This window comes from Cherax quadricarinatus, unplaced genomic scaffold (genome assembly GCF_038502225.1).
Source record: "Cherax quadricarinatus isolate ZL_2023a unplaced genomic scaffold, ASM3850222v1 Contig78, whole genome shotgun sequence".
NCBI classification, from domain to species: domain Eukaryota; kingdom Metazoa; phylum Arthropoda; class Malacostraca; order Decapoda; family Parastacidae; genus Cherax; species Cherax quadricarinatus.
The window spans coordinates 224637-243569 of record NW_027195104.1 but is presented as its reverse complement, the minus strand read 5'-3'; the positions used below and the strand labels follow the sequence as shown (position 1 = coordinate 243569).

Genomic DNA, 18933 nt, shown 5'->3' with positions numbered 1-18933 from the left:
TGGTTGCTTATTCAGATCATAGGGGGGATAGTGGTGGACGTGGGGTGGGAGTCTTTGGCAGGAAGGCATAGGAGTTATTGGAAGCTGTACACGAGGGTGCTCACAGACGAGGAGGGGTCGGAGGGATTTGCAGCACTATGGGAACAGCTTAGTGTGGAAGGGGGGGGGGTTAGGGTGGCAGGAACTGATCCTGTAGATGACACTGATGCTGTAAAGGAGCATATATGGTTGGTGCAGGAGGAGAGGTTTGCAGCGGTAAGGATGCAGGGGTGTGTGAAAGAGGTGTTATGGGGTGATTGGCCATCAGTATTCATGTTGCGAAGATAGAAAAAGCGGCAGAAGGTCACTGCTATCCCATGCTTGGCATTCCAGTCGTCGATGGGGGTTATTGGGAGGGTCAGCTATTAAGGACTATGACAGGTATGAGTGTGTATGCAGATAGGTGGTACGAGGCATATTGGAACAGTTGAGGGGTGGAGGAGGAGGCTTTAGAGCAAGTGCATAGTTATGTGCCATGCAAACTGGGGAGGGGAGGTTGGGACACATCTGGTGGGTCATCATGGAGGAGGAAATATGGAGGGCATTAAGCAAGATGCATAAGCTGAAAGCACTGGGTATTGATGGGCTCCCATGTGAGTTTTATCTGCAGCAGTGGGAGCTTTTGAGGAGCTTTTTGGTTCGACTGATGAATTTGATGAAGGAGGGGGGCGAATTGAGAGAGAAGCAGGAAACGGCAGTGGTGGTGTTGGTCCCAAAGGGGAAGCAACAGCATACCCTTTGGTATTACCGTGCTATTGCATTGCTTTGCGCAGATTACAAGTTGTTTGCGACGGTCTTTGGTAACAAGTTTAAGTGTGTTAAGTGCATTGGTTGTTTCTGGGAACCAATATGGATTGTCAGGTAGGTCAATGATTATGGGGCATGCGGTCCTCAAAGGTTTTGTGGAAGATTGGGGGGAGGGGAGGGAAGGGGACTGTTAGCCTTGGATTGGGAGGAGGTGTATGACATGGTGGAAAGAGGAGCATTGAGCACAATACTTTAGTGTCAGGGTTTTGGAGATGAAATCATAGAATGGGTTAAAGTGTTGTACAGGGGTGTGCAGGCAATGGTGCAGATCAACGGATGCTTGAGGGAGGCGATTGTCATGGGGAGGGGTCATAGGCAGGTGTGTCCAACGTCACAGCTCATGTTTGCATGTGTACAGGACCCCTTTTATCGAATGGTAGAGAACTGCATTTGTGCGGGAGGAGGGGTAGGAGTGGGGAGGACTTGGCCTGCTTGTGGGGAACGGTTGCAACTGGTTACAGAGAGAGGTGGTAATGTTACCAGTGAGTGAGGGTGGGTTGGGGTTGTTAGATCTGAAAAGGCAAGTTAAATGTGTTTTTATTAATAGGGAGGTGTTGCTTGAAGGATTGTGTGGGGGACAGTTGGATGGGGTGTATGCTAGATTGAGACTTTTTGTGAGGGAAAAGTTCAATACATAGGAGTAGCGAGGGAGTGTATAGTAACAATAGTTTCATTGCCGGCTACTTGTTAAGGTAGGGTAAGTCCAGCTCCCGCTATTCCCCCCCACTTTTTTCCCTCCTCCCCGAAAGTGATAGTTTGATTGCGGGCTGCTTGTTAAGGTAGGGTCAGCCTAGCTCCAGCTATCCCTTCCCCTCCCTCTTCCCCCCCCTGCCCGAAATTTGACGTGTGGGGCTCCGGTCAAACAGTAAATCACTCGACTCAGTACACCCCTGATCATATTTTAGTGGACTTATTGGTTGAAAGCTTCACTTTTGACCAATAATTAACTTAGTCCTTTCAGTCTTTATCTGTTAAATGTTTTAATAATCACCACATCTTTAGGTATTGTACTTATCATGGAGAGTGATTTCTTAAGCAGTGGGTAATCTGTCTCTCTTTACAGCTTGGAATGACAGAGAGGGTCACCTGCCAACCAACGAGAAGAATAGAAGGAGACGGACTAACGTCCTGAGACGTCCCATGTTTAATCTAATTACCTGTTATGTAAGCCAACACAGGACCTAACCCCTCATCATAGCAGTGGTAACGAACCTGTTTTCCTGTCATCTGAAGTAATTATTCAGGGCTACACTCTGTGAAGAACGAGCTGGTGGTGGTCACCAACACCTGCTACCCCCCCCCCACATCAGCAATGGCTACAATTTCAACAACATGCAGTGTCACCAACACCTGACACCCCATTACCATGATATACCTATATTAGCATTGAGTTCAAATGTAATTTTTTTTTTTCATTTCATTTTTCATTTTTCTTTCAATTAGGATACCCATTCATGTTTTATTGTTTTACATTTTCTGTTTCTAAATAATAAAGTGTTTATCATTGTCTGTTATTATTTCTTTTTCTATTCATTGATTTTTCTGAGGAGGAGCCAGCCTTGGTAATACTGAGTGAAGTTGTTACAGGTCTGAGTAAGCCTTCACAAGTGGCGACCTTGCCAGGATCAACTGTACTGAATCAAGATTCAATTCCATCTCGAATCTACCATTGGAACTTCAATGCCGCATACCACAGACGGTTACCACCAGTCATGAGTAATCATTCTCTATGGTAGGACTACAGTACAGGTATTTAAAAGATTTGGTGATTGTTATAGTCTCAATTTATTGTAAGTCAAGTCAAGCAGGATATAACATTTAATTCTGCCACTTTTTTTTTCCGAGCTTGAAACACTTTGGAGGATTAGGCTCTAGGGACCCAAGATTTTCCAGTGACAATTTGTTTCATTGAGCTCTTTATTTTATCAAGGGAACTGTCATAGGACACTCTTTATTTGTTGATGAGAAGATTGGATTGTCAAGTGACCCCATTCTACTTACTGTTTGCTCGGAGCTGGCATAGAACCCTTCGTTTTAATTAATACATATTTTTTAATTGAAGCAGGGATCGAGTCCTCTGGTTTATTTACAGTTTGAGCGGAGCAGGAATTGAACCCTCCATTTTCTTTAATACCCGTTTCATTTCCCCTGATAGTTTAAGTTATTCTTGCAAGTATGGAGGAATACCAGTTTTGGATGAATGCTGGAAGTAAGTTAGGAATAACAGGGAAAAATTTAGAATCTTTCATTAGTGCTGAGATCCAGGAAAGACTTGAAAGAGAGAGAATTGAGAGAGAAGAAAGACAATTAGAAAGGGAAAGAGAAGAAGAAAAGGAGAGAGAGAATCGAAAGAGAAGAGAATAAAGAGAGAGAAAGAATAGAGAGAGAGAATCAAGAAAGACAGAAAGAGAAAGAGAGGATGAAAAGGAGAAAGATCGAATTGAAAGAGAAAACCAAGATAGACAGTTAAAAAGAGAGAGAGAGAAGACAAAAAGGAGTGTGATAGACTTGATCGTACGGAGAGAGCTAGAGTACATGAGGAACAAGCTAAAGTACGTGAGGAACAAGTTAAATTAAGAGAACTTGAGGAAAGAGCAAAGGATAGAGAAGTTGAGGAATGAGCTAGAGAACGTGAGGAAAGAGCTAGAGAACGTGAGGAAAAAGCTATAGAACGTGAGAAAAAAGCTACAAAACTTGAGTTAATAGAGAGAGAAAAGGATCGTGAGCTCGAAAAAAGCTCGCCTTGAATTATAGAATAAAAAGTTAACTCTTACACAACAACAATTAGAGGAAGGAGTAATTGAACATCATGCAGCTAGTGCACATATTCCAACACCTAATTTACCTCCCTTCACAGAGGGTGAAGACATTACTTCATACATCATCATTTTTGAAAATACCGCTACCATCTGTGAATAGCCTGCTGACACCTGGGCTACCAGGTTAGGAACGTTATTTTCTGGTACAGCCTTGAATATCTATGCAACTTTGTCGCAGGATATTATATGTAATTATAACCTACTGAAGAAGGCAATCCTTAAAGCATATCAAAAAACCACTAATTCTTACAGGAAAGATTTCAGGTATGCCACCTTACAGCTTGGCCAGAACTTTCAGCAGTTACAGGTAACACTCTTTCGTTTGTTCGAGTTTTGAATAGAGAGTTCAGGAATTGATCACAGTTATGAATCTCTTAGAGACTTCATGGTTGCTGACCAGTTCCTGACAACTCTTCCCCACCAGATTAGAACATTCATTAGAGAACATAACCTGATTAAAGCTGAGGAAGTTGCTGAGGCCGCTGACTTGTATACTGAGGTTCACAATTCCTATAAAGACCTAAAAGGATCGAACCCTAATGGCAAGGGTTCATCAGACCTTAAGAAATCAAAGCCTCTTGTGGAAAGTAAAGTGACTTCTTTTATTCCTGTTTGTCATTTGTGTGGTGTTAAGGGACATGAACGTCCAGATTGTCCTTCTAAGAAGGTCCAAAAAGTTGGAAGATGTTTTAAAGACTGTAATGACCAAGCACCCTTCTATTCAAGAACAGTTAATGGTAGAAAAGTCTCAGATATATTACGTGACACTGGATGTACGTGCATCGTAATTTCGGACAAACTGTTCCCTTACTCTAAAACCTGTCGTGTGTCCTCTATTCTTTCAGATTACTTGGGTCGTGAAAATACTTTCCCTACAATACGTTGTTACTTGAAAACTAAATGGTTCACCGGTTGGACTAATGCGGTAGTAGCCCCAATTACTTGTTCTGTAATTGTGGGTAACATTAAAGGTGCCATGCTGCCTTCAGAGGCGGATCTTTCGTCACCACCCGTGGATCTAAGTTTTCCAGCTCCTCTTCCTTGCAAGTTAAATAATCCCCTTAATAATTCTGCACCAGAAGCTGCATTGTCTCGTACTGTTCATTTGGGGGCGGAAACAGATGATACTGCTCTCGATATCGAGGTAGCAGGATCACCTGTCCACTCGTCGGGTGAAAGCAAGGGTATTGCCTCCCGCACTCTCAATGTTTTGACTAGGGCTCAGACCATAACCCCGGTTTCTCCTACCTCCTTTTCTCCCTCCATAAGTCCTTTTATTTTCCCAGATTTTATGTCCAATGATGACTTTGTCAATATACAGCGCAATTGCCCTTCACTTCGGGATTGTCATAATCAAGCTTTTAACAACAAAGTTATCCATGGGAGATACGTATCTCATAAGTTTGAATATATTAATGGTATCTTACATAAGTCTATATTTAAATCTCATTCTTCAGTGATAGATTATTCCCTACTTGTTGTTCCTAAACCATGTCGAGAGACTGTTCTTCAAATGGCCTATCGTAAGACGTGGCATAAGCTCAAACACACCTATTTTTGGCCAAGCATGTAATCTCAGGTTACAAAGAAGTATAGTTCTTGCAATAGGTGTCAAGTGCTTAATGCACAAAATACACACACTCCTAAATCCTGCATATTTATTAAATCTAAAACTTCCCTCCTGCAGAAACGAGATACTCCACCATAGAAAAGGAATGCTTGGCTCTTGTGTGGGGTATCTCCAAGCTTAAATTTTATTTGCTGGGAAAAGAATTCATTTTAGAAACGGACCACAAACCTTTGATATATCTAGAAACTTTTAAGGGAACCAACAGTCGCCTCTTGAGGTGGACATTGGCACTCCAGGCTTTTAAGTTCCATATTGTGTATATCAATGGTTCATCCAATTATTTCTCTGACTGGTTAAGTCGTGACAGTCAGTAGAAGATTTGTTGCCTTAAGCGGCTTCCACATGTTAGTACTTTTTCCTCGCCTATTCTTCTTATACTCCTTGACTATAAGTCTTGGTATGGGGGAGTGTGAGGGAAAAGTTCAATAGATAGGAGAAGCGAGGGAGTGTATAGTAACAATAGTTTCATTCCCGGCTACTTGTTAAGGTAGGGTAAGCCCAGCCCCCGCTATTCCCCCCCCCCCTATATTCCCCCTCCCCGAAAGTGATAGTTTGATTGCCGGCTGCTTGTTTAGGTAGGGTCAGTCTAGCTCGCGCTATCCCTTCCCCTCCCCCCCCCCTTCCCGAAAGGTGACGTGTGGGGCTCTGGTGAAACAGTAAATCACTCGACTCACAGCTCCCAACTCTTCTATAAGTACACGCCTGATCATATTTTAGTGGACTTATTGGTTGAAAGCTTCACTTTTGACCAATAATTAACTTAGTCCTTTCAGTCTTTATCTGTTAAATGTTTTAATAATCACCACATCTTTTAGGTATTGTACTTATCATGGAGAGTGATTTCTAAGCAGTGGGTAATCTGTCTCTCTTTACAGCTTGGAATGACAGAGAGGGTCACCTGCCAACCAACGAGAAGAATAGAAGGAGACGGACTAACGTCCTGAGAAGTCCCATGCTTAATCTAATTATATGTTATGTAAGCCAACACAGGACCTAACCCCTCATCATAGCAGTGGTAACGAACCTGTTTTCCTGTCATCTGAAGTAATTATTCACGGCTACACTCTGTGAAGAACGAGCCGGTGGAGGTCACCAACACCTGCTACCCCCCCCCACATCAGCAACGGCTACGATTTCAACAACACAGTGTCACCAACATCTGACACCCCATTACCACGATATACCTATATTAGCATTGAGTTCAAATGTAATTTTTTTTCATTTCATTTTTCATTTTTCTTTCAATTAGGATACCCATTCATGTTTTATTGTTTTACTTTTTCCGTTTCTAAATAATAAGTGTTTATCACTGTCTGTTATTATTTCTTTTTCTGTTCATTGATTTTCCTATGGAGGAGCCAGCCTTGGTAATACTGACTGAAGTTGTTACAGGGCTGAGTAATCCTTCACACTTTTGTATGGTGGTATGAAATTGCCTGAGTGTGAGACTGTACTCCGGGGTTAAAACAGATAATAACTACTACAATAACTTAATCGTTTATTGACATTGTTAAAAAGGCATAAGATAAATGAAGGAAAAATGTCATTTGAACAAATATATGGGTTAAGGAATGTTATTTTTGAAGTCAATTTATGTAATATGCCTGTGATTGTCTTTTGTAACATAAACATTTAATTTGGGTCAAACTTTGGATGAACACGGATTTCATCTTCAACTGAAAGGAGACGATTTCTGTGTTAACTCTTGATACTCGTTTTCAGGGTCGGCCAAATTTAAAAAAAAAATAATTTTTTCTAATGAAAAGATAATCTTTTCCCGATCCTAATGACGCCAAAAATGTGAAATTTGATGGAAAACTTACGGAATTATGCTCTCGCGAAGTTAGCGGTCTCGGCAATGTTTACGCGTCGGCGATTTTGCTCACTGAGCCCCATTTTCGGCCAGTTCTACTGTACTAGTCGACAAAAAACATAAATATTTCGCTAGAACTAGACTTTTTCTATTGCATGAGTGCAAGAAACCACCCATTTACCAATTTCAACTATCCAGTAAAGTGGTCAGAATTTAGCAATTTTGCCAATTTCACACAAATTTCATAAGATGCCAGTTTCCGAATAGGGTCCAGAACAAACAAGAAATACATTCCTGGCACTAAAATGACATTTCCTCTGTTCATTGGTCACGTCTCAAGGCCCCTCTTACATTCTTTTGCTTTCCACTTTGAATTTTTATTCTCACAAAAAATAGAAGATTTACTGTTATGCAGACTACTGCATTAGTGTAAAAAATGGTATGAATCATTTTGGCGCACTTGCAAAAGAACATTAGACTCACCAGTTGACGTGTATTGAGTGCTTGGCATGATTTGTTTACTTTTGAACTTTGGTAAAAATCAAACATTTCTCCTACTTTGAGCTCAATTTCAAGGTACTTTTCATCGTAAAACCAGTCAAAATCATCTCAATTTCTGTGATATGTCTTCCATTCTATAAAATGAGACCAAGAAAACTAGAATACAACAATAAATACCATACGAAAATACAGTGCAAAGTCGCTGTTTTATTCCAAAAAAAACGGTCAAAGTTTTTTTTTTCTCATTATGCACTGTGCTGCAGGATTTTGTTTTATACCGTGCACACTGACCACATAGACCCATTCTTTCATATGTAGGCCTACCAGCTTTCTCCCACTAGATTTGAGGGCGCTAGAATTTAGGCATACTAGTACGTCAAAAACCCTGGGTCGTAAGCCGTACTAGTACGTCCGAAACCTTCAAAGGGTTAAATGAGAAAAAGCTTTGCTTGCCATTCAGATTCGCTAAATATATTCCTTATAATTACTTTACTTTCAAATGATATAACAGGTTGAATTTTCCAAGACTATGCCATACATGTATAGTAAAATTATGAATATAAAGTTAAACCCAAAAAGATTCAAAAATGCATTTACATATGTTGAGCCTATGTATCACTATTTCTCTCGGAACCCCTAGTGACCTCTTGCCAAACCTTAGGGTTCCAGGGAACTCTGAGAGTCGCTGCCTGAGTAGCCCATGCATTTTTTTAAACTTTGGTCTATCATTACCTTGGGCTCTGTTCCTCCCCTGGAGGCATAGGTCTATTTTAGGGGTTGATCTCCATAAGTCGGCCGAAATTGGGATGCAGGTTTTTAAGGAAAGATCTTTCAGAGATTTAACTGAATCAGCAGCTTACTGTAGCTGGGCATCATGCATAAGACTTCGGGTAAATAGCAATCCCAAGTCCGAGAAAGAAATATTCCACTGCATTACTTCAAATGCCACAGCTGTACCAGTGGAAATATTTCAAACTCACTCTGGTGTAGTACTACTTCTAGCCTCTGAGAGGGAGTATCTTTAATTACTTGAAAAAAATGTAATTGACAAACTAATGTGGGCATCACTCCCATCCCTCCTGATTAATAGCATTTTGCGCGAGTATAGTCCAGAAGAACTCAATGGAGAAATCAGCAGCCAAGACAAAAGGTTTCAGGGTCTTAAATGCATATAAACTCGTCAAAAATGGAAGTAACCAATTATCTCTGAAGCTAAACCTTGAGTCACCAGAAGATGTTAAAGTAATATCCAGTAATTTGCGTTAATATCAAACAATGCTACAATAATACAAGCAAATGCAACATTCAACAAAAAACCTGTCATATCTACCCTAGCGAGAATGGATATAAGGAATGTACTAACAGGAAAAACATGAAGTGTATCCTGTACAATGGGAAGCACTATGCTCTTTCCCCAGCGTTCCATAGAAGGAAAGAAGCAATCAAGCAAATGCTTAATGCAAAGAAACCGGCAGATAGTAATGAACCTGTTCACAAGGCATCGCCTACAATGTTCACTGCCTGCTTCCTCCTCAAGTTTCCCTGGCTCTAGTTGGACTCTTCCCACAGCAGCACTGCATGGACTACCCCACTTCCTCATTCCGTCCTCCTAACCTCAACACCCACCAAGCTCAAGGACCATCCTTTCTCAAAAAGATCAACATTGTTTTAAATGTGAGCTTCTGAGATGTTTCCTGATAAAACAAATGTGATAGTAATTCCCCCAGTGAAAAGCATGGAGGCAGGAGTACACTGAGAGACAACACAATAAGTGGCAGGGGCCCAAAACTGTTCAACTGCCTCCCAGCATACATAAGGGGAATTACCTATGGACTCCTGGCTGTCTTCTAGAAGGCACTGGAGAGGCACCTAAAGTCAGTACCTGACCAGCCTGGCTGTGGTTCATACGTCAGTTTGCATGCAGCCAGAAGTAACAAACAAGTTGATCAGACCCTTATCCACTACGAGACCTGGTCTCAGACCAACGCCCCCGAAATCCTCTCTAGGTAATACAGTGAAGGCTCCAGAGCCTGGAAATTGGTATGCCCAGATCCGGAGCGGGAGTGACCAGAGATGAGGTGACAGGACAACTAAGATCTCAAAGAGTTCTGCCGCATATCGGCTCAACACTCCTTCCACAGACAATGGTTGTTAGTTAAGACATCAAATCATTCACTGTCAAAAATAAAGTACATGATTAATATATTTCCTTAAGACCGAGAAAGAGCATCTGCTATAAGATTAATTTTTCCTCTTATGTGGGAGATAGATTGAATCAGGTTGGATCTTAAGTGCCCATCAGATGATCCAAGCATTCTTTGACTTCACGGTATTTATAAAAGTTAACGTATTGTGGCTCAAAAAAAATTGTTTTGTAAGTGATGTATCTAATTAGACATCAAAATTTTCCAGGGATATAACCAAAGCCAAAGCTTCTTTATTGTTGAGTAGTTAACTTGGTGCTTTTTTTTTAACTTCCAAGAAAAATAATGAAGTAGATGTAATGAGTCATAAGACAAATCTTTTTGCAACAACACTGCCCCTATGGCACATGCACCTGAGTCTGTTTGCAACTTGAAAGGATGATTAAAATCGGGACAACGCATGACCGGAGAGCAGGAGAGGAGTCTCTTCAAATGTTCGAATGCCAGATCACACCTCTCTGACCATAAAAATTTTACTTTGGTACTTATTAATTCAGTCAAAGGAAAAGCTATCTGAGAGAAGTTAGTGTAAAATCGACGGTAATAACCGGCTACTCCTAGGAACCTTTGTACCACTTTCTATTCTCTAGGGATAGGGAATTCAAAGGGTGGGCGAACAGAATTATTTTTTTTTCTTTGGTCCAGTTTCAGTTAAATTTTTACAGTGATTTAAGCAGTATTTGAAGCCTACACACTGTGTTTGTAGTAACTTTTTGCCTTAAAAGTTAGATAGGAAAAATAAATAATGCAAAAGTCTATAGGGCATAAAACTCTCACTTTTCTACAAAGTTGGGAAGATGTACAATGCTCTAGATGACATCAAATGTAAGATAAGGGATAGATAATCTTGAACCCTATGTTGTTTGAGCGAAAATGTCAAAAGATTGCATAATAAAAACATGTTGAAGTTTATTATATTTTGGGGGGAATTTTTTGGAGAGAAAAAAAAGCAATAAAAACAAAGTGGTAAAAAATATCGCAAATCATCAATGGGTGTCAGTAGAACCATTATTACTCTATAACGTGTTCAAAAATCATGACAATCCTGTTTATACTTTTCACAAAAAATGGAAAATAATGTCAATAACTTATTCCCGAGTTGCACCCGTCAACATATGTTGACAGCCCATGGGCGACTGAGCTATTGTCACTCCTTGCATTTGAATGGAGTCCTCAGAAATTTTGCAATATACTGTATTTAGAACGAAACAGTCATAAAAAATGTAATCTTTTAAGAGAAAAAAAAAACACTAATTGCCATCATGTCTTGTTTATGAGAGTGAGAACAAAAAAAAAATACATTTTTAGAAAAACATACTCAGAAACATAATAGAAACAAGCTGATTACATCAACAAGTTGCCAGAATTATGCACTATTTGTCGGTATTAAAACATTTTGTCCCATAATTTTTCAATCTTCCTTTTTTTATCGTTCCATAAACGATCGCCCTCCACTCAAGGAGGGCTTTAATTTTAACACTTAAAGGAGCTACCTTCCCCTGGCTGATATGAAAACCTAAGTACTTGATTTTCACTTGATCAAATTTATATTTGGATAAGTTTATGGTGAAATTGTGAAGGGCTTCAAATAAATCTTAAAGTTGCCTTAAATGTTGATTCCAACTGTCGCTAAACATGACAAGGTCATCTAAATAGGCCTCTACACTGTCTATATTGCTAGTAAGCACATTCATAAGGAGCAGAAAAGTCAAAGAGGCATTACAAAGACCGAAGAGCATAACCCGACATTTATATAACCCACTTTGTATTGTGAACACTGAGATCTCTCAGGCTCTGGCCGAAAGTGGGACCTGATAGTACCCTCTCAACAGATTAAGCCTGCTAGTATACTTGGTGCCAGAGGCCCTATCTATCAAATCACCTGTATAGGAAGTGGGAATCCATCAGGCACAGTAATAGCATTTACTTTTCTAAAATCTGTACACATGCAGCTGGAGCCATCTGGTTTGGGAACCAGAATACAGGGGGGATGCCCAAGGACTCTTACTAGGAAATATGAGTCCATGATCTAGTAAGAAATTAACTTCCTTTTCTAATTCACCTTGTTTCTTAGGGCTTACTCGAGCTTGCTTTACTGGGGTGGCCTCGTGAAGATCTCTTTTCTTCTCGTCACGAAGATTTATGAGAAAATGATATAATGTCCGCAAGGCTTTCGAATTTTTCAGATGTATCTGAACTCCGACATTTTCATCCAGATCTTGTAAAGTTTTCTCGTGTGTAGATGGGATGAGCGTAGTGATAGGAGAAAGGGGACCGTAATAAGACTTAATTTATGTGATAAGTACACTTGGAGTTCCTTTTTCCTGGTGTTGGAATCACATAATTAACATCACTGCCTCGCCTTACAACCTCTAAAGGGACTTCATATTTAGGCTGAAGGGCATATCCAGGGTTGAATAATTGTATCATAACTTTGTCTTAGGGATTAAACGAGGGAAATTTGGAACCTTGATTGTACTGACCTTTCACTTTTGCCTGTACCTGCGGTAAGTTTTTTGCTGCAATCTCGTGCTATGGACAAGCTCCTTTTCATCAATGTAGGACAAGTCTTAAATGGGAGCTCCAATCTTCCAGTCCAGGCCTCTTGGAGTATTTCCATTGATAATTAATAATTTAATATCAGGTCTAGCTTTTTGCAAAAAAAGGTGTAGAGGTGGGCAATCAAAGGAGTAGCAGTTCTGTGACCTACTGTGACTTAACTTAAGTCCCACTTACCTCAACCAAATTACTTGCAGGTAATAATTCATATGATGTCTCGCAAACCTCCTGCAGGTGATCCGGCTTATAATAATAATAATAATAATAATAATAATAATAATAATAATAATAATAATAATAATAATAATAATAATAATAATAATAAAATAATAATAATAATTTTTCACACAAATTACAGTATTTACAGTATTTGGTCCGCCACTGCCAAACTACTGATGCTAATTACTAAGATGCCAAGATTCAATTATAGGACGTGTTTGGAAACACCAAGGAAATAAAGATAGCTGTATGGTATAGGCTGTTGGATTTAGAGGCTTGGCAACACGATCATCGGAGCCTAGAGAAGTTCCACACTGACAAACAGCCTCAACGATTTACATGACTATGGTAAGTCAGAATGGCTAGCACTATAGTACATGAGTTACGTAACATTTGAAGTACCAGACGAACCAGTTTACAATATAACAAGTCATTGAAGGGTTGGGAGATCTTGTCTCTCACCTGAGTGTAAATGAGGGGGAGAAACTACCCACCAAAGGGAAATCTGACAACAACTGCAGGCACTCGGGAGAGAGGTCTAATGTACACCCTACCAGGGTTGGTACTTATTATGCCCAAAACAAGTCCCCAGACAAGGGAGCGAAAGGAGTCACCAAAGCTATTATAAAAGACAGTGTTCTGTGAAAGTGAACACGCTAGTTTAGGGTATTTGAGCTATGCCACCTGCCACCAAAGGTTCCAGCGGATAAAGGAGTTGCGATTCTGTTTAAGTGTTGTAGGGAACACTTTGGCACGGATTGCAACGTTCATCTCAATGAGTGTCGTGGCTGTCAGAAAGGAAAGCACTAAAGTGCATGGTAATGATCTAAGCAGCCAAACGTTTGAAGGAACTAGGCATGAGATTGGCAGAGCCAGATATTACCACAGATACAGTCAAGGATGTGGGAATTTTGGTGGGGGCAGATTATATGGACGAATTTGTGTCCACAAGAAGGACTATCAAAAAGGGTATTGGCCTGTATGAGTCCCCAGTGGGGTATATTAAAGGTGGTAGGGTACCATCTCATCTCCCCGAGATGCCTGTGAGTGAAGGTTCTGGCTCTCAGACGACTGAAGCTGTGCCAGTGATGCGACTAGCATCACTAGCATAGGGAACCACTAGCAATGGGGAAATAGTCTATAAATTGTGGGATTTGGATGTAGTGGAAATTAAAGGAGACTAACTGCTCCTCGAATATGAAGAGATCTATTGAGATTACATGAACCACGTGTAGTTCGAAGACAGCCAGTACTGGGTGCGACTGCCCTGGAAGCCAGTGTACTTTACTCTGCTCACAAATTTTAAGGAGGCACGAGGTCAGCTGAACACTGGTAAGCAACTTGACCAAGAAATGGCTCGTTGAGAAGTACGATGATATTATCAAGGAGCAGTTGGCTCTCAGATTCATTGAGAAAGTGCCTCATGCCAGTCCTGGAGAAAATACCAATTATCTGCCCAACATGGCAGTCACCAAGGAGTCAGTGAATATTCCCATAAAAGTGATCTTCAACTGCAGTTTGCAAGCTAGCCCTTGAGAGCCATTATTGAATGATTGTCTGCTCACAGGACCATCTTCGACACAAAAATTAGCAGATGTGTTACTTAAGTTCAGGATAGAACAGTATGCGAATGCAGCAGATATCACTAAAGCCTTTCTACATATTGGATGGGGATTTCACGAGATTTTTGTGGTTGGCAAAAGCCAAGGTACCTGAACAAGGGTACGAGATTTACAGACTCAACGCTGTCTTATTCGGCGCTACCAGTTCACTGTCCTTGCTGCAGGTTACCATCTGGCACTTTGTAACAGTCCCCTTAAAGAATTATTGAGGACTTTATTTTACATTGACAATAAGCAGGGCACTACCTCGGACAAGAGATTTTAGAGAACCTTTATGGCAAGTCTAATCGGGAGATGCTCTCAGCTAAGAGAGTGGACAACGAAGGAGAAGGATTATGAAAGTTACAGAGTGCCTGCAGCAGCGTCCGTATTAGGGCTGGAATGGGAAATTAAAGAAGACAGACTAAGGATAAAGAGGAAACCTGATGGGGAAGGGCAGCTAACCAGAAGGTCCCTACTGACTAAAGTGCAGACTGCATTTAATCCCTTTGGTATGTTGACACCCATTACCATCTGAGGAAGAATGCTAGTGCATCGGACCTTGGAGTTAAACCAGAGTTGAGATGATGCACTGTCAGAAACCATCTGTTAGGAGTGGATCTGGTTAGCGAAGGATTTAGCAAGACTTCACGAGTTTGCATTCCCTAGATCCCTCGGAAACATGGGGAGAGATTATGACTTATATGCCTTTTGTGATGCCTCCTCCCTAGCATATTGGGCAGTAGCTTATTTAGCGGTAGGGGAGCAGGTCAATTTAGCCACCAGCAGGGCGCGAGTGACGCCCCTAAAGCAGTGCTCTATCCCAGAGCTGAAGTTAACAGCAATGTTGTTGGGAGTGAGATTGGGGAGGTACGTAAAGGAAGTATTGAGTAGCCTAAGAGTGACAAACACGTACATATGAACGGACTATGAAGTGGCCTTACAGTGGTTCAAAAATGACAGGTCTAAACTGCCCTATGTTAGGAATCAGGTGAAAGAAATACGGGAACTGCAATCAGCATCTACAATTTTACATGTGCCAACTGACCTGAACCCAGCCGAACTGATCATCAGAGGGGTGACACACAAAAAGCTAGGCAAGAGCGACATTTGGTTTAAAGGCCCGGGCTGGTTGCCAGTGAAGGAAGAATGGCCAGATCAGAAAAGGCAATCAACTGCATGGTACATTTCGTGGGGAACCAGACACTGAGTTGTTTGACCCCAGACGCTAATTCTCATTGAGGAAACTGATCGAAGTTACAGAAATGGTGTTACGATTCATGAAAAATCTAAATGAAAAGGTAGGCCAAAAGTGCCAGTTGTCGATCTCTGGTCCTGGAGAGTTTTGAATCCAGTAGTACCAAAGGGAGAGATTTCCAGGACTCTTGGAGGTACTGGCGACTGGACAAGCAGACGAAACATCTGATCTTGGGGCGATCGGAGACTCAGGAAATCATGAACTGGTATACTCGTTGGGGTTATTCCTAGATCATGCAGGGCTAATAAAGGATAGAGGAAGACTATGCAATGCTGATCTCAGTTATGGAGCCAAACACTCTGTGCTACTTGAGAGAGATGGGTGGTTGGCCGAACTGGTGATACACGATGCTCACCAAAATACTATCCATGGAGGGTTTGGAGATACCCTTATCTGAATTTATCAGAATTATTGGGTACTTAAATGTTGAATTGCAGTCAAGGTGATCAGGAATTACACCATCTGCCGACGGTATAATGGGAGGACTTTACAATATCCTGGACTGCCACTGCTGCCCCAGGAGCGGGTGCAGAGTGACAGGCCATTTGAGACTCTAGATATAAACTATACTGGGGTAGTCTCCCTTAAAAACCCGGAAGGAGGGAGGGTAGACCGGCAAGTGTATTTTCTCCCTGTTTACTTGTGCAACTACCTGAGCCATACATTTGGAGTTAGCGGCAGATATGTCAACTGACACTTTTGCAAAGCTGTTCAAAAGGTTTATGCCCAAGATTAGTTATATCTGACAATGGAACAAGCTTCAGAGCAACTGACAAAGTCTTTAGAAACCTTCTGGACACGGGGAAGGTGCGTGAACGCCTGAAGAAAGTAAAGTGTGTGTGGAAATTCATAGTTACTAGAGCACCTTTGGTAAGGGGATTTCTATGAGCGCATGGTGGGCACAGTTTAAAGGTGTATTCAAAAGGTTTTGCATAGTAAGAGGGTGAATACCAAATAGAAGCGAGAATTAACAACAGACCCTTGACCTATGTGCAAAATGGGATTGGCAAACAGGAGGCTCTCACCCAAAACACATGAAGAATTGCGCAAGAGTCATGATAAGTTGGGAACAAAATGGAACCAAATGTGGCATAGTGAGTATTTGACAACTCTATGAGAACATTTTTACTGGGCTGACCAAGAGGGAAATATGATGATATTGAGTCAAGGGGACCTGGTACTAGTAGAAAGTGAGGCATCCAGGGCATACGGGCCAGTGGGCATGGTGGTATCAGTCCACCCGGATGCGGCCAGGCAGCTAAGGATGATAAAGGTGAGAATAAAAGGAGTTGATACCGTAATAACTATCAACAAACTCTTGCCTCTCAAGTTCCATGAGGTGGAAACTGGGTGGTTGAAATTAGGCCAGAATCTGCACGACAATAGCAGCCGTGTGACCCGTCGGACATTGCTCGCATCTAGGGCCCTCTGGGAGGGCTTGCGGGAGGCAGACTTGATTTAGATTCAGCTTCTACTTTTGCCGGCGGGAGGATGTGGGAATTTATTGAGTTCATAAAATTCCACAGGGCCACTGTAACAAGCAGTAGAGGCCTTTAGAATCCACGCCGACACAGCAAGTAACGGAAATCATGAGTCAGCACATAATTATTGATAGGATTACAATAATTTGATATATTACAGGTTTTAGGTAGAATTAGAGTGTTAGAAACTAATCAGATATATCTCCTTTAATTTGTTCGTCTATCATCCACATTACCACTTTCTAGTAGTTTTGCTTGTTAAAGTTACCTGAAGCCACGCATGACTCTACATATTAAAGGTCTATAATTGTTCCATTTAAGATTCTTCACCTCACCGAAGAGGTCCAACAATTCTTTAACTCTCCTCATCTGACCAGCACCCAAATACTATCCTCTTGTGGATTCACCCACCAACTTAGTTTCCAGTGTTGTTGTCTCTCCATAAATGCTTCCATGAAGACATTTTGCATAATACCATGTTAATTTGATAAGTTATATTGATCAATATATATTAAAAATGTTTTAGTAGTAAATATATATAAAATCGACACACCAGCGATATAATCTTTATAACACACACCCACCTGCTATGATCAGTCTAGCTATGACTGGGGTTGGGCTCTAATTCTGGGGTCCCAAAAGTGTACATCACACTCCATATCCTCAAATCCAATTTTATTTTTGCCAGACTTGACCCTGATCATAGCGGTACAGATCATAGCGGAACTTATCCTACTACTCATTGTTCCTAAGAGGAAAAATTAACCACCTGGTATGAGGTGAAAATAAAATATATGAAATTAAACATTATTTGATGCTTTCATTGATCAAACGAAACCAAGTAATAGAGGTGGCACACACTGGTCTAATGGGTGGACATAAATGTTTAGAAAACTGATAAAACTTAGAAGCAGTTTTTTTTCCTTGTCACATATGGAAAAAGATGATTCCTCTTATTCCTAGACGTGTATCATTTGCCACTTCACAACTTAGCTTGATCAGTCCATAAAAAACAGCCCAAATATTTCCTTTACCAGAGTTTTATGATCCTTTCTTCAGATATGTGATAGTGTGTTAGTCCAATGCTTCAGACTTGTATGGAAAATGTGTATCTCCTTTTCAGTGTGAACATCTACTCGTTATCACAAGACAATACAATTATGATGCATCGATGAATTTTCCTGAGTTGCTTATTCGATGTTAATCTTAACTAAAGGAGAAAAGAAAAGAACTTGAACTGATTTTTAGGGTAAGTAAGATTATTACCTGGGGATGAAAGTATTGAGACAACGCGAGTAATTTCTCACACTTCCCCAGGTCACACTTCTTTATTGACTAAGTTTTCTTAAGACTGATTCCTATTGCTGTTTCTCTCATAAGATATGCGGAGGTGCTGTGCAGGAGATATATTCATCGGTCGAGATAGGGACCGATTTATATTTAATGATACTGACCCTATATCTCCTAATTAGATTCATCAATATTAGATTTTTTGTGACAACTGGCAAATACAAGCCCAAACTTCACCTTGTGGCTTGAGAAGATGCTATTTGCAGCACCTGCTGCGTAAGCTCTTACTAGTAGTTTCACTAGTCTCTTGCAATATAAGGTCTCCCATACCTGTTTGTAAAGCTGTGTACTTACTTTCTGCCGCATTTTGAAGAACAACACCAGAGAGTAGATGACCAAGGCAGTGATGGCCAAGATAATCAGCAGATCGGCCTTCGCCCACTCCAGTGTGTCGCTTCCCAGCCACAACATGACGCAGTCTCCTGCACATAAAAAGTGAATCACAATTAACAGTTTAAATTTAGGGCTAAATGACTGCTTGTATAACAAGGGTTATACGAGCAGGGTAAGAATTAAAAGACATTCAGTGCATTATACACAGAGAAATATACTGGCGTAGCCTCACAGCTCTACCACAGGTGTCTACACCATCCCCTGTGGATACTGCTCCAAGAAATATATAGGGAAAACTGGCAGAAATCTTTTAGTCCGC

At 40.9% G+C, this 18933-nt stretch overlaps 1 protein-coding gene across 3 annotated transcripts in view; it reads right to left on the bottom strand.

The window, feature by feature from the left end:
* The window catches only part of LOC128703088 (cytochrome P450 4c3), a 258859-nt gene that overhangs the window by 150691 nt on the left and 89235 nt on the right, over positions 1 to 18933 (bottom strand). For all 3 annotated transcript variants that reach the window (XM_070080011.1, XM_070080010.1, XM_070080012.1), the window contains exon 2: positions 18576 to 18703. In XM_070080011.1, the coding sequence (XP_069936112.1) occupies positions 18576 to 18692 (117 nt within the window). In that variant the 5' untranslated portion in view covers positions 18693 to 18703. The remainder of the gene's footprint in view (positions 1 to 18575; positions 18704 to 18933) is intronic.